General features: G+C 27.4%; 1 protein-coding gene across 2 annotated transcripts in view; it reads left to right on the top strand.

Annotated features, from left to right (window-relative positions):
• Window positions 1–26,944, top strand: part of LOC113550519 (C3 and PZP-like alpha-2-macroglobulin domain-containing protein 8) — a 139,781-nt gene that overhangs the window by 41,932 nt on the left and 70,905 nt on the right. For both annotated transcript variants that reach the window (XM_026952410.1, XM_026952409.1), the window contains exon 2: window positions 12,889–12,984. In XM_026952410.1, coding sequence (XP_026808211.1) covers window positions 12,896–12,984 — 89 coding nt within the window. In that variant the 5' untranslated portion in view covers window positions 12,889–12,895. The remainder of the gene's footprint in view (window positions 1–12,888; window positions 12,985–26,944) is intronic.

The following is a 26,944-nucleotide window of genomic DNA, read 5'->3' as shown; positions in this document are numbered from 1 at the left end:
ATGTCGATGAGTATAACATTGGAAATATTTTTTTTTCCCACGAAACCAATGTTTTATTACGATCGAAAAAACTTCAAAGTTAATTAAATTTTTTATTGACGTTTAATAACGTGATATAATGTGATATATCGGTACACATAGTACACGGAATATAGTCGATTTAAAAATGATTTACAATGATTCTAGGTATTTAGTTACAAGTAGCTAATAAATATAACACTATAATATATATTGTAATAATAATACTTAACATACTGAACAATTTTATGTTCCTATACTTAAATTTATATTTGGTATAACATGATTTTAAGCTACACAATTCACATATTATTCTTTTAGTTGATAAATTAATATTCATGAATAATCTTAAATAATTTTGATTTTTGATTTGGCATGCTTTTTAAATGTATTATTGTCCTAAATCTGTCTAAATGGTGATAGAACTTATGTTGTCAAAAAACTATTAGGTCTACATTTTTTTTTACAATAAATTGTTTATATAAAATCAACATTATATTACTGCCTATATTATTATTTAATAGATAATTGTATATCACCTACCTCTGGTAATTTTTAAAAATATCTGGAAATCTTTGGCAATATTTGGAAATCCTATACCTGATGTATTAAATGGATTCTAGTGCTTTATATTTTAATAAATATACGAGTATATCCTGATAAGATTGAAGACATTTTGATAAGTAATTTTTAATTTTTTTAAAAAGCTATTTACGCAAATAAATTAAAATTTACATACATTACATATCAAACTTATATTCTATATTACCCCTTAAAAATAACAGCAATCTTAATTTTTCAATGATTCTTTAACTAAAAATATAAATTACGATCAAAATTTAGTATTGTACGTGTATATAATACGACTTTGAAATGAAATTTTACTCAGGTAACTTTCATATTAAAAAGTTATTTTCGCTTTATTAACATAAATGAATTATTACAATAAATCATGAAGACATTGTTTCGTACCTAGTTAAAACAAAATATGATAGAATATATTTGTTAAATTAGTTTTTATAACACAATATTATATTGTTACGCTTCAAATATAAAGCATAATATTTTATATTTATATATATATTATATAACTATTTAAGTAATAATAACATCATTGTTTTCACCAAATATTTAATATTTCTTACGAAAATATTAGTTTTAATGTTTATAAACTTCTGGATAAACTACATGAATGTAGACATCAGTCGATGAACTGTCTTTTTCCTAAAAGCAAAAACTCTAATTCTTACATTTTACAAGTGCTAAAACAAGAAATCTTGACGTCCATTGTAGTTACACGAAGTTTTATCATTGGGATTGGGTGTATAAATTATATTTATACGATGAAGCGATTTATTTCATACATCGGATAAGCTTGAAATACTTTATGTACGTATGTTCATGTAATACAAAATAAAATCACAGACGTAACATAAATATTTCTCATATCTTTCCTTTAAAACTAGGATTGCCTATAATTGACTAATAGTAGATCGTCAGGCATGTCCATAGCCATTAATAATAGTTTTAATAGTTTGAATATCGTTTCATAATGCATCAATGAAACGTTACTATATATGTACTTAGTTAGTTATGAGTTTTCATACTTACAAGACAGTGCTCTTTACGAAACTAGAAAATACCAAATTCACGTTTTAATAGATGTAATTTATGTTCATATATTAGTTTCGTTATCAAGGCTTAAAGACATAAGCAATTAAAACTGCGTTTGCAATAAAACAATTAAGTTAGTTACATTGAATGATTAAATAGTATAAAGAAAACTAGTATTATATAACTAATGAAAAGATTCATAAGAGATTTCCGCGTATTAAGTATATATCTAAAAACGAAAATAAAAAAAAATAATATTAACTACTGTTTCTTTTAAAACACTGTTAAACTACAGTAGACGTCTATTAATTATGTATAATATATTAACATACATAATAAACGTATATAATTTTAATATATGTTATGTTAAACTAGTTATATATTTATTGTAAACCAAATTAAAAATAATCAAACTGTGAGCCACATCACGAATTAGTACAAACATATATTTAATTTATCACTTTAAGTGAAAACAATGTATTTTGATTTAAGCAATAAATTGTTATACGAATAAAAAATAATATTTAATTAATATTAGTGAATAGTAAATAGTGATAGGTAAAAGTTAATTTCAAAGTACTAAATTGGAGATACAAAAATGTTATGTAATATGTTTCTTCAGATAATGAAAAATAACGAGTAGGTATAATAAAACATTTTCCTTTTTGCAATATATATTTATGATCTACACAGCATAAATTATTTTTCAAGTAACTTTTCTTAATCACGGATAAATAAAAAATCAGATAAACAAACCAATGCATTATAAACGTTAATATTTAAATTGTATATTTATATAAATTTATAGCTATGGACAAAAAATAGTGTGAGCGTTAAAGCAGAAATCAGATATAACATATAAAATATTTTTTTTCTACTAAATACCAACTATTCTTTAAAACGTCTCTACATGAGTATTGGTGAGATAACGTTTATAATTAATAATATAAAAATATATTCAAAAAAAATTAAACATATTATAATTAAGGTATATTATTACAATTAGATACCGTACATATATTTCATATAAAATACCTATAGATTGAACTGTAAATTAATATCAACCAAAATATTATGTTTTAAATATCTAAAGATAAATTTGCAATTGACTATTATAATAAACAATGCAATTAATCATTTACATAATATACCTATTAAGCGTATAAATTAACAAAAATCAAGTAAATGTCGTTTAAACGTCATAGTAATTTAATTTTCGTAAAATGTATTACCCGTTCGGAAAGAATACAATATCAAGACGATCGATCGCTCTACCCAGAAATCTTTTCTCATTATCACGACTTCAGATAGCTTTGTATTAATTATTCGCAAGAGTTCGTCCGCTTAATCAACTGAATGACCTGTTTTCTGAATTCAAGCAACCCCTTTTTTGACGTACAACAGTCCGTCTTTACAGCCAGTTGGTTTAATTAAAGACCGCCTGTAAATAAATAGTGGCCGGATTCGTAGAAACACACATACACACATAATATACACGATATTAAGTCGTTGCAATACATAGTACATTTTGAAAATGTCAAGGGTGTGCCCTTTTTCTGTTTGATGGCTTTTAATTATTGTACGCGTTCCACCGCGTCACACCACACGTGTCCCTTATTATATTATTATTACTTTATGTTACACAATAATAATTATACAAACGCGCTTGTAATTAAATAACCAAACTCTCAAAAGCTGGCCAATACACCCCGTGTTACGCGTGGATAACCCGGTATACACGATTATAATAATATCACAATACTGCAATACGAGTATATCGACCATAATGCACAATGGTTATAGCCCGGTATTAATCGTGTTGGGCCATAAAACATATCTCCATAGACACTCACGCATTTACGAACAAAAAAAATAAAAAAAAATACAAATTATTCAATTGGAGGTCATAAAAAATAAATATGCGGCGCATCTGGAATCTGAGTTGTATATCAATGGGTCATCGATGACGGGCGTCATAATATATATAATATATTTTAACTAAATATAACCTATCGTAACTGTATTATTGTTTGTATAATTGTGTACTTAAACGATATGATATATATATATATATATATATACGAGATATAGCTATATGTTACCATAAAAACCATTTTTTGTATCCTAGGTTTTTTTAGTACTCATACTTTTACCATATATATATATATATATAAACAATGAGCAAATTCTTAGGTTTTAAACTCACTTATTGTTAAAGGACTTTTTAAAACATAAAAATTTAAGACCCCTTATAAAAATAATTAAATGCAATTTTATTATGTATACGATACCTGCTTTTAAATTAAATAAATATGTACATAATATATAGATACTCGTATTATATAACCCACAATGGTGACTGAGGACTGAGGAGATGGTATACAGTGACAATATTAATATTTTTATAAATAATCATTAAAAAGTAAGATGTTTACTAAAAAAAAATCAATACATTTTATACAAGTACGACAAAATGGATGAAATATGTGCAATGTGCATTATACATTCTTCGATAACTAATTTAATACCATTAATACATAATATAATAAAAAACTACAAAAATGTATTAAATATTTTACAAATTAATACAAAATAATTCATTGGAATAAAATAAGCGCAACACGTTGATTAACAGATCTATTTTCAATAATATTGTACTGTATACCATGGAGTTAATATACATAACAATAACTACGTGTTTTTTATACTTAGAAATAAACTTGAAATATGTATATTTAAAAACAATTATACTTAACTTGTAGCGTTATAAAAATGCAAATATTATACAATATATAAATAAATATACTCTTAAAAATAATAATTTGTTTAATGAATTATTTAATTTGTTTCTGTTTATTTCAAAAACATATTATTTTAATAAATTAATTATCAATTATATTGAAATGTATTCAACGCCATATTTTTTTTTCATTATTGATTTAAAAATATTTATTGTTCATCTTTATTTTACTCCGTTATTGAATCAGAATATTTCCATATTTCTAATTATAAATAGTTATTGCAATTTATGTAATATTTACTTAATGAGTTGTATTTACAGTTTGTATATTTTTTTTCACAATTTATACATCGACTATTTAGAAAAAAATCAATTTTAGATAACTACCAGTTGACATGGAATTTGGATAACTCCTTTCGATAAGAGTTAGCATGTTATTTGGATGCACCGATAATACGTATTATACGTCTTTCAATATCTTAACTAACAATATACCTACAAGAATACCATTTTCGTAGATTGCCTGACTTTGTTTTCACTTTTCACATCAGTACCACACATATGTAAGGGGATGCTGTTTTCAGTAGTTATTAAAACTAAATAAATATCTTAATTGCGTCTAATGGATTTTCACATACATACATACATACATACATACATACATACATACATACATACATAATATATAAATATATATATACACAACGCCTATATAGAGCATTCATGTGAGCTGGCAATAGTCGACACAAATAGTGCTTTCTAGTTGATCAAAAATGTAAAGAAATCAGATGAACTGTGAGATTGAAAAGCTAGTGGGACGTAACTGTACTATGGTGGGTAAAAAAAATAAAAATAATTCATACAAACCAATCTATTGATCAAACATAATAGATTCATTTTTTTTATTGTATACGATACATGAATTTTATTAAAAAATACACTAGATAGGTATTTAAGTATAACATTTGGATATTTATATATTATTACTTTGTTATATTATGTATATACAATTGTTAGTATTATACTACGAAGTATGAGTTCAAAGTTAACTGATACAATTGTATTTTGTTTATTTTTAATTTTCTAAGACTGAATAATATTTAATATAAAATAATTTGTGTAATGACGTATGAAATGATTAGATAATATGATAAACTTTATGTTTTAAACCAATGTGTTTTATGATGCAATCAGAATACTTATAATATTTGGAATACAATAAGCCTATCTGGATTTGGATCAAAATTGGACATCTTTAACGTATTCCTATTCCTAATGACTAAATGGGTTTAAGAGTGACCACTAAGTTTTTGATTGAGTTATCTATCCTAATCATTCTAGAGTGTGCCAAAAAGATTTAAAGATTTAAACCAAAATGTTCAGTTCCGTCAAATATTGTAAATGAATAAAATTATGATATTTTATCAAAGTGACGTTTAATGCTTGGCATTTTTCCGTCGATTTTCTACAGTACTATTTACTATAAAAAACTACAATGTATCGAAACAATGTAGCTTCTAAAAATAGGAATTTCTTTTGTCGGTGTAGTAGTTTTGGCAAAAAAAAAAAAAAATTCAAACCTCGAAAACTACTAATATTATTATTGTTATTTATATTATACTCATATCCTCGTCTAAAAAATGGCGATAATGACTACTACGCCTGTCGATCCGATGATATTATAATGAATTATACTTTTATTATTTAGTACAAGCGATGTGAAACGTCAACGAATTAAACTCGAAAAAACAAGATGTTGTAAATAGGTTGGTCTTGTAGTGACTACACCAATAAACGCAGCAGCATTTCTGAACAAAATGCGTGTTTTTGTTTTTATTATTATTATTATTATTATTATTATTATAATATTCCTAAGCCATGACGGAAGGCTCGTTTTAACCCTGGATTTTCCTTTGATGCTGTTGAAATCGGAGAGTGTTTTGTACAACATAATATAATATAATAATGTACATTTCTAGTGTTTCCTATTGAGAGTGTTTCATATTATTTATGATAATGATGGCCGTGTGCAGAATAATTATTTTTAAATATTGTATGTGTCTCTGAACTTTTTATCTACTCTCCATAACATCGGTAGATTTTTTTATTATTTATGGTGTCGTGCTATTTCCGACTGCGAAATATTCAGTGCGTTTTGTTTCTGAGAATAATTTTCATTTTTTTTACCTTTGATCTATTTACAGTTTAGAATGGTACCATAGCTCCGACAATTGTAAAAAAACAATTATTTGTAAAAACAAATACATTTAAATTCATAAATTAGAATTCAGTACATTTCGAATTCCGAGTTATGGAATTTCTGTTCTAATTATGTTTTGGTGGTATATAAAGAGTTTGATGGACATTATATTGAAATTGTTGATCTCCCGTAGAATGCTAATAATAATTTAATTTTAAAAAACGCATATGATAATTAATATATTTATGTCAAATCATTCTTATCAAAAAAATAGCACAGCTCAAATGACTGCATTTGTTTTTATTTTATCGTAGGAAATTACACGAGTTTGTCCATCGTCTGATTTATACAACTACTAACGTAACCCCGTCTAATGCAATATATTATTATAAACCGGGCTCGGTGTTTGGTGTTTTAGTCGACCGTGTCGCCGGTCCCACATGGCCGTGTAATGCCATAACAACGACGATTATCGCTTTAGAAGATTCTTCGAATTCCTTGTGCTTGCAGTAATTGTAATTCGTAATGTAGCATAATTGTACGAGAAGCGTAAAAGTAGTTCGTTTGGCGAAGTAATCGTCGTCGTCGTCACCGTCGTCGGCAACACCCACGCACTCGTTATATATCGGTGGTCTCTGATAAGAAATCGTTCGTAATTAAAAGACGGCAACGGTGGCTGCGGATACGACCCCGTTTACACAGTAGCACTCGTCGTATAAAACCTATTACCTCGTTTTTGCAGAACGGGTGCGGAGGGTGCCTTGCAATAATAATATATTACGATGGCAGTTGAAGATTTTCCATCCATTCTTCGCGCACAGCCTTAGACCGCGTGAGATGGTTTCTCTTTCCATATACAAGCCACACACGCACACACATACTCATCCACGCTCACTTCCTATCAGCTTTCCCCTTTCGTACACCAATACGCCCCAATGCCCGCCCTCCTATCCGACTCTTCAAACACTACATTATTTGATATACATAATATAATATATTATATTATTATAGTGATAATAACGACGCGGGAGGCATTTTGCATACGTATACAGGAATTAAAAGTGTTTTTTTCGTTACGGGTTGCCTCAAAAACCATCCATTCAATCGTCGTGTGTTATTTTTTAATTTTAAAAAGCACACTGTGAAGTAATATTTTTAAGCACTATGTATGGTACCCAACTCATTCCAACTCATGAGAGATGTACATAATAGGGATAAACCATTGATGATATGTGTCTAGTAAAATACAATTAAAAAAAAAAAAAAAAACCTATAAACGTTTGAACTGTTTTAACTAATTTTTACATTAAGATCAACGTTGTTTTTTATTTAAATATACATAGAACTAAGGCAATGTCTATAACGGTTGTGGTATATTGACTCGAAAAATAATCTACAAATTTTTACGAAGATTTAAGAGATTATTTTGAGAGGTATCAGAAAATGTTTTGAAAAACGTTAGAAAACATGCCAAGTACTATCCGCCTCGGGTGAATTTCCCGGACCGATAGGATTAGTTTACAGAGCGAGCGGCACACGGTTACCGCGATTTTCCAGTGAAATGAGGTAGGTACACTAAGTCAGAAATACACCAATATAAAGCGTCGTATTTTATGTCTGTTCGTTTTCGGCCGGGGCCGAAGTCGAGTTATATAACTAGAAACAATAATATTACATACCCGTCATTTTTTTTTTCGCCTGCTTAACGGGCTCTACCACGCTTTAATAATATCGCGTTTATCCAGTACAAAATGTTTCTATATTCTTTCATGTACATCAGATGTTCCGTCTCGGCTGTAATCGTCCCTTCTCTCTCTCTCTCTCTCTCAAACACACACACGCGCGCGCGCACACACACACACACACACACACACACACACACACACACACATACATCAACTAAATTCACATTATATATTACGAAAGACCGCACACACTGCCGGACGTATAACGATTTCTTTTTTGTCTCGTCCGATGTTAATTGTTATCTCTGTACAGTCCGTCGTTTCCAACGCCGTTTTTAACTCGATTTCGTTATTCAACGCGTCTTAATTAGTGATATTATTATATCACTGATAATGAAGGGGGAAAAAATATAAACATGTTCGAGTACCGGCGAGACCGGCTGCAACGATTGAAGTCTCGAAGATACTGTATATAATATCGGCTTTTCTTTGGGTTGAAAATTAAAAAATCATGAACTGCTATGTATAATACACGCTAAATATTCGCTGGATGCCCGCTGTCGCATCGGGACTTCGCTCTCACCGTTATACATTTTTAAGCTCATGCCTTATTTACATCGTAATCGTAAACGCCACCGGTAATTTATCATCACGTCGTTCGTATATTATTATATAATGCTGCAGTTTTATTATTAAAACTTTCAAATTCCAAAATCTTGTTATTATTATGATTAAAATTATAATAATATAGTTGTATTATTATTACTTTTTTCCAGATTTCTTACCAAGACCTATATTATGATGTTATGTACACAATAGTAGTAATAATAATAAATGTTAAAAACAGCGAAATTTATGTATATACATTTTAACAGGCCATGGCTTTCTGGTTAAACTAATTAAACGGTTTTTGAAGGGTTCCGCGAAATTATTATATTATAAAAGTCTATCTCGGTCTATTCCGTCTATACAACGTTTTCTAACAAACGTTTGATATATTAAATTTTCAGTGGGGTCTTAAAATGGAGAATTGTATTTACAACCGTTGTAGATTTCGTTGTTCGAAACCCCTGCGCGCCCGGCAAATGACACTAAAAGTCTTTTCGGGAAAATTCCAGCGAGTTCACGTGTGTTTACATCGTTTTTCGATTTAAATTTCGAATCGTTCGCGGAGTCTTATACTGCGAAATCAAGAAATGGAAACCACCTAGAACAATATTACACGATATTATGCATAGTGTTATACCAAACCCGTTTTATTGCGTTCCACTGTTCCAGAAGTAATTCGCTACATCAAGCAGTTTCCTTTTGTGGAATGCTCACCTCGCGTTATTGTTACGGGCAAAACGATGTGCAATATTCACGCCTTAAATAATATTCGTTTCGAGTAAATATTATATCACACGTGATTTTGTATAATTAGTTCTATCTTTAAATGTTAGATACCCCGTAGTACGCTGTATGATTCGCCCGTGCATTCAAATTTAGACTTTTCAATTTTTCGAGTTTTGAATGAAAAATTGTTGATTTTTTGAACGGTAATATATTTCACGGTATATTCTCATACTTATTCCATAAATTATTATTATATTTTATTGTTATTATTATTTTTATACTTTCATACCGCTGCAGATTCAGCAGGCGGTGGTTGTTTTCCGACTGTTTTGGTAACTAATTCATGGTAATGTAAATCCCGGTTTCGAGACCAAAAGCACTCGGTCCAGTTCGGTTCGTTAACTATACCGGATGCACATCAAATTCAATTTTCATGTGCACCGATTATGTGTATGAGATCCTCGGAGAATTTCTAGCGAAATGATTTTATTGCGTCTTCATGCATTATCGCGAAACTTTGAAAATATATATCTGAAAACGACCATGATAATTTAATCACGAAAATGCGGTGTATGAAAACCACTAACACTCGTACAACGTATAGTCGTACCACTGCTTTTTTTTCTCTCCCGAACAATTCTTCCGTAAACGAGCTGTATTGTAAATTATCTAAAACCCTGTGTAATTATCATATAATATGACAGCAAATTTGAAATCACTTGCACCGCCTCGTTCCTCGACTAGAGGTTGCCTATGTTTCACTGTAATTATAATACACAGAGGGTTGTAGGTTTGGTCACCATTGCTACTTATTTTTTTTTTAAATGCACAAATAAAACTCGTCTTGTTTCAATTGCGTTTTTCACGCCAACACATTTTTTTTTACTTAACTATTGTTTTTCCTTAAAAAATATAAAAATATTTGTATAAAACCATCATTCATGTCTTTATTTTACTCAGCGCTTCGGACTTCAATATTCTAAAATATTATACTACATTTTTCACTTGAGTAATAATAATCACGCGAACAATAATTATTTACTATTGTCTCCGTATTGATTTATAAAACTTCTTTTACCTTTAAACTCTGTAATTTAATAACATTAAAACTTACTACTAGTAGTTATGCATCGTCTAATTTAATATTTGAGAGCTATAATATGTGATTTTGTATTTATATATGAATTTTTATATATTTACTTATATTTTTATTTAACTTTTTTAGCATTTAAAATAACAGTGTTGGCCCTAAATAATATTCGATTATAGAATGTATATAAAAAAATATTAGAAACTTTTAAAATCCGTTTATATAGTATGCAACAAAATTGTAGGTCCCTTGGGATGACATAAGTTTTTATACATAATTTTATCTAGGTATACGTATATGAACACTTAAAGAATAAATAAAATAAATAAATGCTGAAAATCTTCTACAAAAACACTGTAGATATTTCTCAAAACCAATTTCAATGCAGTTCATAAAAAGTTAACATTTTCAATGAAATATTATAAGGTATATTTTTAAATAAATTATGATTTTGAAGAAGAAAAAATTTAATTTAAAATAATAACATAGCCATAACTTATGAAGAATCCATGAACTTATCTATCATCTTTTTTTTTAATATAAACCATTTCTCGGGTTTTCGCGTTTAATTTATATATTACGTTTCACTCTTTTCGAGGGTCGGGCGGTGTTTGGACGACGAGAACAAGTAGGGAATGAGAAATGTGTTTATTTGGACCCGGGACTTTTGCCAGCGACTGGCCAAGGATAACGGTTGTTTCCCGCTATATGGGAAAAAGAAAAAAAGAAAAGAGAATAAAATGTGTTTTCCGACATCGAATGAGGTTGTTCTTTGCTGCCAGATACGCCTCGGACATATCAATACCACTTTTTGATTACTTTTTCCGTCTCAGAGTTCGAATTAAAACAATTAAGGCGTGCGCGTAATCTCGTGTATACGTACGAATGCCATCAGACAACCGCAGTTTCAATACACGTATGGGAAGGTATGACCGTGACGCGCGACTGTAGGGAGATCCGACGATAAGACTCTGTAAGAAAAAAAAGATTATAAAAAAGTATAATCACTTTTAAGAAAACGTTAAACAGCTTAAAAATAATGGAATTATATTAATAGTTATTCATGAAATCTATGATTACGATAAGCGTCATCTTGGATTATTTTTCTACAGCAAGCGTTGGTTTTATTTTTCATTCATGAGATTTTTTTTAAAAAAATACGTAAAAGTGCAGCACAAATAAAACAGTGTGATACTGAAATTCAATAGAATGAAAACATATTCTATCTGCAGCTATAATATTACAATAAGTATATCTGTACCTGATCATCATGCTTGTACTACAGTCTACAGCAGTGATAAAACCGTTTTTAAAACTAGTCTGAATTAAATATAACTTATATAGATTGTTTTTTTTTTATTTTAAATACAACACCATAGACATTCAATTTAGTTAAGTACACATCAATTGTTTTTGTTCTGTTTTTTTTTTTTTAAATTTCGTTTGAAAATTTGGTTGACCCGTCAAGTGTTAATGTATATAATATTGATCCATTTTTAAATATTATTGAGTCAAGGAAAAAAAAAGACTATTAACTTTAAAATATCTTAAAGATCAAACAATAATGTAATGCCTACGATCGTTTTTTAATACTTATAGATTTTTTTTTTTGTATGCATTACTGTGAGAGGAATCACTATTGTCAACGTTTTTTGAGTGTAATTAAATCGTGATGTAACGATCTATAATTCGTATAGGCATTCTTGACGAGGTAAAGCATTGAAAATCTAAAAACGTAAGGCACCTACATGCATGTTTTAATAGAACCGTTGCTGGGAACGGCGAAAATGAAAACAAAATAATTTTTCTGTACTGCGTTTATGACACTGATATTTAGACGCAGTATATAATAGAATAATACATTTACGTGTGTTCATGTAAATATTATATATATATAAAAAAAAGACATATCAAAAATATAATATATCGTTTTATGCCACCGTATAATATTCCAAATAATATATGTCGTGTACGACGCGTGCATGTGTGCGTGTGCGTAAGTGCGTTTAGTTCGTTTAGAGTATAATATATATTGTCGCATAGGAAATAAAACCCCCTCGAACATGGTTCAGCGTACATTTCATTTTATTATACGCACGCACACACACACACACACGTATATATATATATATGTATGTATACGGTACACAATGTCATCCGCTATAAACATGTCAAATGAAAATGTCGTCTTATTTGTTTCATATAGGTGAACAATGGATAAGAAAAAAATGGCTTCGGCGTTGGCGTTATTGGCGGTGTTGTACGTGTGCGTAGTATCCGGAACAACAAACAACTGCACCAGGTAACATTCGACAATCGCAATCTTATTATTAAGTCTAAATGTACTAGTGTACATGATGGGTGTTCGTCAGTTCTGCGCAAAATATTTAAAACCATCTCAATCAGTAGCGCAGCCTTGATTTATCAATACAGAGAGGAATATAATTTTTTTCGTCGCGTTTAAAATTTAAATACAAATCATTATTATTGTATAATGTATTATTGAATACAGTTAAGGCATTTATTAAGACAATAATTTGGCAAAACAATAAAACAAACATAATACAATGTATTAGTATAGTTATTGCGGTAACAGCATTAACTATATTATACTACAAATGAATAGATCTTTTTTATTTTTTAGTTTCATATTATTATAATAATAATAATAATTTACATACTGCGGTAATTATACCATTATATCATGTTCTCCGCATTCATGATGATATTATAATATTAGAACAAGACGTCTCACTCATTAGATGGTCCCTCATAAAAAAAAAAAAGAAAAAACACCTGACTAAAGCAAGATGCACTTGCTAGTAGGTACATTTTATCAATTGTCTTTGATTAGATCTGGTAAATTTGAACTTTTATTAGTTACTTTAAAAATTCTAAACAATTTCTACTTTGTTTTCTTTCTCAGAAATTTATATTTTTAATAGTATTATAAACAGAAGATAAATTGCAATTTTAATTAAATAAGAAATAAAAAAAAAAATAAAAAATACGGTATTAAAATAAAATAAAATTGAGTTATTAGCTATTAGCTAAATGGGGGTAATTCATAGTTAATATTTGTAATATAACCATCAAAACTCAGATAAAACACATAGTCGTTACGGTTAGGTTATCGTTCTTCGATGGATCAAAGAATTTATATTATAAAAAAATTTCCATGGTAAAAAAAAAAACATTAAATTATCAACAATTTAAAATGAAATTATCCAAAGCAACGTTAAAACAATCTTTTATAACCATGAAATGCAACCACGTTACTGCAGTTTGCAGTCCAACAAGCTTATTAACATATATATTCTATTGATAACATTAATAATAATAAAGATAAAAACATAATCACAACTAAATTATAAATCTAATCAATAGTAAAATTATTAAAAATTATGTGAATACTAAATAAATATCAATTATGACAAAGAAATTAAAACCATTTTAGTAAAATATGATTAATGGTTGGATGGTATTCATATCATATCCTGGCTAGACGTTAATTGTACATAAATATATATGTTTCTGCTAGTAAATTCATAGAAAAAACTAAAAAAGTTAATATACATTGCATTATAAAACTATGTAATTAAGTAAGTAATAAGAATATACGCACGACGAAAACAATAAACAAATAACTCTAAAACCATTTATTTCAGAAAAATATTATAGTATTTTAAAATATTTTTATATTTTTCAAAGTTGTTTTATCCTCAAATACTTTAATATAACTTATACTTAACGTCACTAAACACAATAAATTATGATAGGTGATGTATTTTTTTCTTTTTACTTTTATTTAATATGCGTAGGTAACTAAATCGAACATACGTTGGTGCAATTGAGAAACAGCAATTATTATTACCACCGAATATCGATCAGCTCAATAAAATTGATGTATAGCCTTTTTTCTTATTGCCTATATTATTTGGCACAGTTAGTGCTTGTTTTACATAATTATATTTTGTACAGCATAAATTAATAATCCGGTTTAAAATTATAATAACTTATAATTTATAATTTATAACTAATAAACATAAATTATAAAGGTATACTTAATACAATTTAATTAGAAAAAAACCAATTAAATAATTTCGTTATTAATGTGTATATGTTTTTTTCTCCGTTATAACTTACAATATTATACAATTTGGTATAAAACATTAATTTTGCTAAATTCAAATAATATTACCTATATATCGATGGTATGTCGGTAATACGATAATATATTAACGATATTTTTGTTTCATATATAATATAATGCATACGTTGATATTTATTTAAACAATAAAATATTATAACATACGTATGTACAACGCATTTATTGAAAATACAATACCTATGCTGTGTAACATGATTTTTTAGATATTTAAGCAAATAATAATATAGTGTATTTTATATCAAACAAACGGAGTCCTTGAAATCCGAATAACCCTTTACATAATATAATATTAAAATACGCATATTATATTATAAGTACATATTACATCCACCACCTCGTCGTCGAGTTGGTTAAATTAATTCTAGAAATACACATGATATGCACACGCAATACGTAATAATATCATTCATATCAGAATGACGGTTTAGATTTCTTGTTTGATCATTGTCAAAGGAGTTTCCTTTATCCGACCAAACAACCTTCGTTCAAAGATTTCACCGAAGGGTTGAATATATTGTATATATATTATTATTGCGTCAAATGTGTCTGAGATCCTTCTATTTGTTTCACATCGTTTCTACTACTTGTAAAGCCGTACTTCATTTGTTTTGGTTCTATATGACGTAGAAAATAAGCTTTCTGTATATTACTGTAAAATAAACATACTATATGTAGTAAAAATAAAAAATATCTAAGACGAAAGCAATAAAATATTATAATATATAAACGTTTCAATATTTTCAATGTTCTATTTTTATAAATATAATACATGAGATATTTTCGAAAACATTATTTATATTTTCTCTTTTCGACGACAAATAACGGCATTTTTTGAGTAATTTATTTAAAATTCACGTACTCAAAAATTAAGTTGTACGTCACTATGAATAAAATTTTTTTTTTCATAAATGTAAATAATTTTTTAGAAAACAAATGTTGACTATTAAAAGAATCACCCAGTATATAATATTATAGTTTATGAGTGCAGAGTTTTCCGTGCACTCTGTGGCCGACGGCGTCATTATAATAGTATAATGAATGCACTATGCAACATTTTAAGAGCTTCAGTTCAATGAGCTGCGATAATGGAGGACGAGGAAATAGTTATTTTTTTTAAAAGCATGACTTCATAATTTATGTAATACTCTTTCTTCTATTTAAGAATTCTATTTAGAAAAAATAAAATAAAAATAAAGGATGATTTTTCGTATTATAATAAAATATATTTGCTTTTAGCGTTCGGTTTCGTCTTACTCTCTATCATTTTCTGTCTTTTCCTCACTCACTCACTATTGCCTCTCTACCATCCAACTTTCACTATTTCCCATTATTTACGATATTTTTGGAAAACGTTTCTGACGTAAATCAATTACTGTTGTTCATTTATTTTAAGAAATTTTCGGCCATTTTCTGAAGAACATAGTATATAGTTTCATAACGTATTTTACTCAAGGTACTCAAAGCACAGCATTGAATTTTAATTTCCATTGCCAACAGACAAATATCGAAGAAAATGTATTATAATCAAAATTTTGTTCCTAATAATCTGTGGCCATCGATTTTCAAAACTCACTCAACCAAAATACAACACGTTTCGTATCTCTATGTAAATACCATTGTGATTATACACGAAAGGGTCTCAACCGACAAACAATCTATTCGTTGTTTCCAGGCATTGGTAAAATAATTCATTAATTAAAATCAATTTGCATATATTACTGTTGTGGCCGTAATAGAATGATAATATAATATGCCACGACTACTTAAACCACAACCACACTATATAGTATATACGTAATGATATTCAAGAAAATAGGTATGTTCAAGTCATTTTTTCCTATTATTATTAAAATAATGTCGGGTATTGAATAATACACACTCGTGCCGATGACCATTTGGGATCACTCTTAAAGTCCAAGCCAAAAGTGAATTGGATCAATTTACGTGAATAAATTATACGTTATAATTATAACGAATATACTCGTTCAGATGTTCATACAACACAAACAATGGGACGGCAATAATAATATCGTTCAAGTTCAATATCAAAGTTAGATCTTATGTAAATTAATGAATATGTATATTGTATGGAAACGCATCGGTTTAATTTAAGCAAACTTAATAATTTCGATTTGATGATAATTTTATCAGAATAATTTGAATGCTCCCTTCATTATAATTTAAAATTGATAGTATTGTGCCCGCAGAGAGCACTATAGTTCGTCGGTGTTCTGCTCAAGCACAATACATAAATACAAATATTTAACTTTTGACATTGTCTATCTAACAATCTGTTTACTAAGTATGCTTGAAATATTTTTGAGTATATTATTATCTGCAGCATTACCGGATGCATTTCAATTATAATGATAATAAAATATCGTAACATTGTACACATACAACTATTGTATTTACTTATAATTTATTTATTTCGTTTGGTTTCAATGTTCATTAAATATTATATTTATTCTATTGCATTATTTTTTTACCCAACATTATACTAATGGTAACACAATTTATAACTTCGTATTATTTATCTTCCCATTTATTTTATACAACGCACGAAAAAAATTCATGCGGATTAATTTCACGGATAGTTTTCATTGCAATATATAGGTGCCTATATATTTTTACTTAAAAACCGTCTTACTTTTGTATTATCACATCTTGTGGCACGCGAATATCTCAGGTTTCAATTTAAAATTCAAATTCTGCTTGAAAATGCATTGGCGGCGTTCATTTAAAATTAGAATTGATGTTTAAGCATTGCTAGCATTTTAAACTTTCTAAATTATTCAAATCTAACATCAGGCTCGCTAAGGAAAAAATATCTTGACAACCGTTTCACAAAACTATGTTTCTAAGAGTTTTAAATCTCAAACAACTTTTATACATTAAACTTTCACTGTTATACGCCATCAAATTTGTGACAACATGAGTTTTGTACAAGAAAATGTCCCTTAACACCTTTTTTTCGAAGATAACAAAACAAATTTTTTCAGATTTCTTAAGTTTAAAATAGTTTTGAAAACACGAATAAAAAAATACTGCTACAACATAAATTAAACAACATTGGAATTTCTCCAGATGAAAATTAAAATAAAAAAAAATATATATATATAGGAAATTTATAAATGCTCAATTGATATATTTGTATTAAAAGGTATTTTATCTTAAGTACTAATTTATATACATATTGTAAATTACTAATATATTATTTAAAACATGAATCATTTGTTAAATAAATAATAATTGTTATTACTATTTTAAATATAAATTTAATTTAATTTTAACTCACGAAAAAAACTTAGTTATTGCTTATTAATTACTTTATTATTTCATTTTGAAATATCCTTTTAATAATTTATGTTTATAAACAAAATAAAAATATTTCAAGCTTCAATAATAATTGATTAAGTTTATTTTACAAATTTTCGATCCATTTATATTTATTTTCAATAACATATTTTAGATTTTGAACGGAGTGATAAATGTATTGAATTTACAGTTTTGTATTTTTTTTTTTTATATCTATCATCACTTTTTGGGAAAATACAAATACTTACATTTTCAACTTTGGGGTTGGTTTCTGGCTAAATTGGACCTAGTTGACACACCAGAGGACAAAAGTAAAAAGTTCTCAGAATTTTTCTTCTTATTTTTTCGAGAAAACAAATTAAAAATGGAAAATAGGATTTTCTATTTTTTTACTAGTTTTTGATAAAATATATTTTTTTATTTTGCTATAGTTAAAAAAATGAATATTTGTAGAAACTTTAATTTTTCTCTATTAATATAAAATTATTATTTTCTATAAATAGTATACATATTTTTTTTAGTAATTTATACCTGTAAGCATAAATAGTTTTTGTTCGGTCAAAAACCTTGAAAATGTCATACAATATTTTCTTCACAAGTAGAATCTGGGCATTTCGACGTATCTATCTTAGCACTAAGCCACTTTGAAGTGAAGTCTACATCGACATCAAGTCCCTTTTCCTTTTTTCATGTAACGATTTTATTCATGTTCAGAATGTTTAGATAAAATTATGTTTATTATCAGATATAATTACAATTGTTATGGCAGCTAAAATCAATGCTTCAATTTTCAAAATAAATATCAATTACCATCTAACACTTTGGCAATTTATTGAATGTTTAAGTATAATACAAAGTGGCGGAACCATCTTATTTTATCAATTAAAACCAAGCAAAAGTATACCAAAAATGAATGTATCCTTGTTAACGGACTTTTTTTTAAATTAGTCGATGATTAAGGTAATTACTATAGTAATGTACTATAAAATATATTATAAGAGTTTTTAAGAAGAATATCACGTAATTCAAACATAATGAATTGAATAATACATATTTAATAGTATTCTTCTCATATTTAATTAATATTTTTGTACTTCAATTAAGTTAGTATTACATTATTTTATTAATAAATTCCACAACGGTTTAAGCCAAAGTAGCCACGCTGAAATATACTAGTTCACTCATAAGTATTCTATAATGAAACTAAAAAATCTAAGAAAATGTACAACCATAATTATTTTTTATAGACATTTTAAGTTCAAATTTGGACAAAATTACATATTTAAACGATTTTCATTATTTTGTTTTAATTTAAAAATGTTATTCATGAGGACTTGAAACTTTAACGTATATTATGAATTTAACTTTCGCAATGATATCTTCAAAATATGTATAATAACTTTAATTTTCAAAATGACTTGTAATTAAATTCAAATTTAACGCATTCATTATAGTATCCCAGCTAGTCCTACATCTACTATACTTTTTAACCTTTTTAATAGTTATATGCGAGCCTATAGTTGAATTATTGATATTTTAAAATAGAAATATAATTTATTAATCTACCACTCTACTGACTACTGACTAAGACTAATATAACACATATTGAAAAATCTAAAAAAATATTATTATTTTCATTTTTGCTTTTCGTATTCTTTATTTAGTTGTTTACTATATATATATATATATATATATTAATATACTTCCTAAATTGTCTATTAATATTTTAATGACATTTACAAAATAAATCTTTTTTGACATACACGAATCAAACATTTTCCAATTATTATGTAAAAAAAAATTAAACATTTTAAATTAACAAAATAGTATTATTGAAAACATAAAATATTACCAAGAAGAACAGTAAAATTATGGTAAAGTAAACCAAAACGTTTATTTATAAAAGGTTTTACTGTGTTTAATTTAAATATATTAGATTTTACATTTAATAACTGGGTGTGATTATGGGGAAATAAAAAATCAGTTAATTCAATTAAAATAGGTTTGTTTTTTACTTATAATAAAAAGTAGTATAAGTTTAAATACATACCAATAATTAGTATTCATAGAAGATAGAAAACAATTTGTATAGATTCAACAATAAATATGTATAACGGGAATTAAATTACCAATACACATAAATTGATGTACTAAATACTAAAAAAATACAGAATATTCAAGTACAAGATATGTATATATAATATGTATTACCCGATGTATTTCAAATATTAACAACGTAAGCATTTAATGAAAACATACATTTTCTTAGTTGCATTTTAATTATGAGTAACTAAATATAAATATTATATTTATATACATCGTTTATATGTTAATATTTTCATGTGTTGTCATCGTGAGTTTTAAAAAGTCAAATTTTTAGTTTTTTGTTTTAATTGTAACATACATTAAGCTACCTTCTGTATACTATCAATACAGACTATTTATACATTTTTAAGAAATAATAAACTGTGTTAAACTTAATTAACTATACTAATAACATTTATGTAAAAAAGTACAATGCAAATTTAATATCTTGGTAATTTAAAATAAAACAACTTTGCATTTTTTATTAAGCAAAACTTTTTAAATTTTACTGTAACTTTTTTAATTATTTATTATTTTAAACACGATAGTGTTAAATATTATAGTAACATGGGTAGATGCAAATACCTGCTTCACTAGTGGAGGATAACTGATTCTCTTATTTATAACTGCGGTGAACCTAAAAAAGTAAGGCACATTGTAAAATCATGTGCTTTGAAGAAATATGCCGGAGGAGTGCTTGGAATCCTCCTATATGGAACTACTATGACTAAATTGTTAACCAAATTACGTATTATCCAACTATAAGTAATTTATTGTAGTATAGATTTCTATAATTTTTAGTTACCAAAAACTTTTACATAATATTTACTTGTTCAGTTTATTTTATTAATTTTATCTATTTACTTGTTTGGTATGTTAATATAATATATATATATATATGTACAAAACTTTGATCAATCGATTGGAAATTACTCATAAATTTCCGGTCAAGTGAATCGGGCACAACGCTCTATTAAACGGGCCGTCAAATTTGACACCATTTTACTTTGTGGTAATTTAAAATCAGTACTTTGCAAAACTTCAAACTTGGGTACGGCACAGATTAAAATAAGAACATTGTCCTCATTATTCTGACATCATCCTGCATAGAAAATGACCGAGGGCTGCTTTTGATCAATCTATTTAAAAAAATTATCTATTAGTTAGATAGAAGAAAATAAGTATTACCAACATCGTAGTAATAACAGTCATTGCAATAATTATGACTGTAAATCATTATCGTTGCTAAAATTATAATTATTTTATTTATCTAATGTAATATTTGTAATTGTGATAGGTACGTATTGATATATAAATTTAAAAGTACTATCGAACCAAAATTAATCTAAACTTCAAAAAACAGTTATTATTAATAAAGGTATTTATTTGATTGATAAAATTCAGTACATAACACAATATTACCAGGAATACTCTCATTCAAACCGATGTACCTATTTCGTATACCTATACAAAACCCTGTACTCTGGTATTTGGTTTTTACGTGAGTACAAAACAAATATGTATATTCAGTTAAAGAAACTGATTTTATTGAAACCTACTTCTTTTTTTTTTTGAAAATAAAATGTTGATGTTGTATGTACTCACGTACTGACCATATATTATTATGTATCAATATTCAACAATCAGTATAAAATATAGTTCTATAAATTGAAATTATAAGTATTATTTTATAATGCCATAAAAGTAACATACAATCATAATGGTGTATACGTAATTAATATACCTATAATATTTAATATTTATCATACATCTTTACGATTTCTATAGTTCCATCGATGAACTGTATCATTTGAGTCAGTATGTATAATTTAAGATATGACATAACATAATAACAATAATAATAACACGTAACCCCGATTTTCAATCAACTGTAATATAATTTAATGCTATTATTCAACGTCAACTAGCTTTTCCGTAGTTATAGTATATCATAAATAGGCTCGGATACATATTATTATTATTATTATTATTAATATTTGTATATACAAAACATAAAATACAAATTTTTCACAAACGAATTTATTCCGTTTCCATCGTCGACAAGACGCGTTTAATAATATATCATGTACGTTCTGTAATAGAATAATATTTTATGTCGTCATACGTGTGGCTATTACGTTTATCTCGGCCGAACCTGCATATCGATATCGTGGTTTTGACTGTGCTCGGTTGCTAAAGAAGAGAATAAATGATCACTCGGAACCCACCGGAGAAAATCCCCAGATTTATGTCCATTCAGATTTTGTTTTTTTTTCCCTATATTTATCTTAAAGTATAAGACCGACAAAAAACAACTTCATACGTAAACCAAGAATATATATTATATATAAATAGATAAATTAAGTTTCCGAATACACATATATACATATACACAGGTTAGGTATATAAACTAATTTACCATAAAGGATGAAAATCAGTCAATCTATTAATAATACCTTATTAAAGCTGTTGAAATTTAGTCTGCAGAATTATTGCGGATGGCTATGCCTCATAAGTTGACTAAAGCTTATCAATCAACGTTAATTAAATATTATTTATTTATTTTATTTGTAAGTACGTATTTTGTTTTATCCTGTGTAACTGTATGATGGTATTTTTTAGCGCAAATGCTACTAACGGAGTAGTGTCATATTATACATATTTGATTGCATTTAAAGCATATAAAGTGTACTTGTCTGATAATTATGTACTTGGAAAGCTTATTGGAAACTAATTAAGTTTTATGCGGAAAGTACGAAAATTATTAAATAAAAGAAAATTAGTTGTCTTTACATAGTATCAATTCAGTTCTAGTTATATGTTTGGTTTATTTTATATTTTATGTATTCAGGACTTAAAAACCATTATTTATGTCAAAAACTATTTTAAGTCAAAAAATCTGAATTATTTTTTTTAACATTTATAAGCAGGTCAATCAGTTTGAGATCAATCATCATTGATGTCAATAGATATATATGCGTATGTTAAGTTAAGGATTTAATAGTCAAAATATTTTCTTTTATATTATAATTCAATAATTAGTCACTTCATTTAATAGCTTGACTAATTTAATTTAACGTTGAAATAACTTGGCTTCTTTTCAGTTAATTTAAAAATAATCCATCATTTTATAATTAAAATGTATTTTAAATTTTTATTTTTAATGGGTTTATACATCAATTACAATGTACACGGTTTTAAATAAAAATAATCAAATACTTATTATAGAAATAATAAGCACTATAAAAAAATATATATATATATATATTAATATATTATTATACTGTGTAATACCTTTAGATAAGACGATATTTTTAGAGACGCACAAAACTTACACAATATTATTGTATATATAATAGTAATAATAATTATAAATATTATCAATACACGAATACAGCTACTAACAAGATTCTATAAATTAGAAAATAACGTTCATATAAAACGTGTCAAATATTTATGGCACATTGTTTTTAACTATTAACTATATACTATGTCGTGACATAATAAATTATGATAAAAGTTCAATAAAATTGTTTACCATATATTTAAGAAATTAGAAACATGTGATCTACGTACATATTAATTAAAAAAGTATAGATTAATCATTTATTTTACTGATTTATGTTTAAGTTGATATTTTCTCTTCAATAACTTAAAGCTTAGCGAGTGAAATTTATTATTTGTCATTCATTAATTTCTAAATTAATGATTGTATATTAATTTAACTTAGCTTAACTTGAGTTAATTATTTTGATAAAATTTCCCACATTCGGAGTGTGTATATGTATAACGCGTAGGTACGTTAATTATTAATACTACGTTAGGCGAAATCCCGATGAAAAATCTTCGATAGCAATTCATGGATTCCGGTCCGTCACACCAAAGTTTTTACCGCCACAACAACAATAATAAAACTGAATAGTTGTGAGGGGCAGTGGTAATATTATAGGACAACTACGAGGCAGTATCCTGGGCGGCAGCGGCGGCGTCGGTGGTAGCAAATCGATGTCCATCGACCCGGCACGGCGAGGCCCGACAAAACTGGCAAATTAGTTTAATATTCTCTCCGGTCAATTTTTCCTCCTTGTCAAAGCGGCCGCGTAGCGACGTTTGTTAAGGTTTATTTTTGTATTTGTTTTATACGTTTTTCAGCGGACAGGTCGTACTCATTTGAGGTAGATGGTGTGCGGTCACGAATGGTAGGGGAGATATTTTTTTTATGACACTCTCGGGAGACGAGTTTTTGCCTTGACAACACGCGGCAGCGGCGGTGACGCCATGTTTTACAATTATTATTATTATCATAAACCCGAACGTTAAACTTCCCGGGACTTCCATTAACGCGTACAAAGCACAGGCGCGTGGACCGGATTCTCAAAATTCATAGTTCTAGCGACCATGGTTTCGACCGTTTTTTAATGGCTCGTTTGTTTGTTCGTTTTTTATTTTAATTATCTCTTTTGAACTTGATTTACGAAAGCGAATAACATTCCACGAGAGTATGTCATTGCAAATTGCGTCGATTTTGATATAGAAAAAAAAATGTATAGCTCGATGTTGAAACCATTTCTATAGACAATATTAAGATTAAGATCAGAATTATCTGCTAAATTCGTGGAACAGGCAATCATTTCGAAAAATAAAATAAAAATAAAATCAAAGTGTTCTTTACGCCCTTTAAGAAAGTTTAGAACACTTAAGTGTTTTCGAAAAATGTACAATGTCCGTTTTATAGGCTAACATTATGGTACTATGCGTATTTATTCTAATTTAAACATCGAATAGTCGTTCATAGCAATTCCTTACAGTAATCGAGCATCAAAAATTATTGCTAATTGTACCGTTACACCTCTTTAAATCAAAAATACGATTTATTTGTAATTGAAAAGAACGATTTTTCAAATAAAATAATATTTTATACATAATACAATTAGTACATACTATAGAAAAAATACTATTCACAATGAATAGTAAACTAACAACAGACTACCTTTTACTTTCACTTGATTTTATTTCAATACAAACATGATATTATTAAACTTATTGGTTAAATTTGTTATCGACCAACCTTTATTACTATATTACTTTTACTTTCATGATACCACTCAGGTGAATTTTTGTTTTCACATTTTAATGACATTATATTAATTTCTGATAGCGTAGCGTGCGGTTTATTATTCTTATTTACGTATACAACCAGTTTCATCATAATATATTATATTATATTGAATGGGTTTGTTTGTGAACAAAGTTTACCAAGTTGTCTACACAAGCGAATAATTTTTTACGGAGCTTAAACGATCCTAATAACATTTATCATAATTTCGAAAACTCGTATTATTTAGTGTTATGGCACGTTAAAAAAAAAAAAAACAAGTAACCGACCCTGTATTATTTAAATATATCCAGCATTATGTCCTTGGAATTCACATTTTTAATAATATGTAGGACACACTTACGCACAGCTTAACTTGACAGTCATATAACTACAAATTCGATACACACTACCATATTTCCATGTGTAATTTTAACATAAAACATTATTGAAATAATGAAGTTATGTTTAGGTAAGCGTAGGAATAAATTTGCACAATTTGTAATACAATTATAATAATAATATGTACAAAGAACAGGCCCATCCTGCCACTTCGTTATATTATAATAATATAGGTGTATGGGATCGAATTTAATTTATTTCACTACAAACTGGAAAAAGAAAACCGTTCAGGCGTTGTTTGTCCGAGAGAAGAAAAAAAATGTACAATCATTTACATTATCCAAACTTTGGAGTATAATAATTTACATATTCTTGTTGTGTTTACTAAATATTTCCATAACGGACACCATATTTTTTTATTATTAACGTTGCTTTATGGGTTTGATAATATAATATAAAATAATACTGTTAGGTGTGTATTGTAATATGAAAGCGGTTGTTAAAAAAATAAAAAAACAGTAGAAGCACGTTTTTTAGATATCTACTTAACTTATTATAATGGCCATTAATACCTCTGAATTAGGTAGGTACTTGAAATATATATTGTCTGTCCTGAAAAGAATTCCAAAGTCTGAATGTTCGATAGACAACAATTTTCCGAAAAATACATAATATTCAATGCCCGTCTTCTTTATTCTTTCTAATTCATTCTAAAAATAAAATTGAAAGAATTAAAACGGAAAAATTTGTATGTATATACTTTGTATTCGTATTTACAGCACGTAATGCAAATGAGCGGATAAAACTAGGACATTAAATTGGCTTTTCGAAAAGAATAAATTTACCAAATTGTCATTTTGATCTGTTTAAAAAAGTCATTATGCATTTTATCGTTACGTTCATTTAGCTTTCCGGCTTTTTATTATAATGAATAATATGAATCGATCATTGTCTCGTTTTTTTTTTTTTTTTTTGCAAATGTTGTTTTAATCGCAAACAATGAGGTTTTGTTAAAATTTATTTAATTTTTTTTACCTTCGTTTTTGATCGTCCACGTAGTTGGATGTGTTTAATAATAATATAATAACAGCGATGATACCCATTAAAGTGCACAATGGACGCATTTGTAGACGACCCAAAGTCCGTACGCTGTCATCTATTATATTCTATACTGACGGCAAAAAATATTTTTCATTACCTAGCATCTAAAATGCAAAAAGTGAAATTCTCGTTTAAGGCCAACTCGTATGT

This window comes from Rhopalosiphum maidis, chromosome 1 (assembly GCF_003676215.2).
Source record: "Rhopalosiphum maidis isolate BTI-1 chromosome 1, ASM367621v3, whole genome shotgun sequence".
Taxonomy (NCBI): domain Eukaryota; kingdom Metazoa; phylum Arthropoda; class Insecta; order Hemiptera; family Aphididae; genus Rhopalosiphum; species Rhopalosiphum maidis.
Note: the sequence above shows the minus strand (reverse complement) of the source record. Positions and strands in the feature narration are given on the sequence as shown.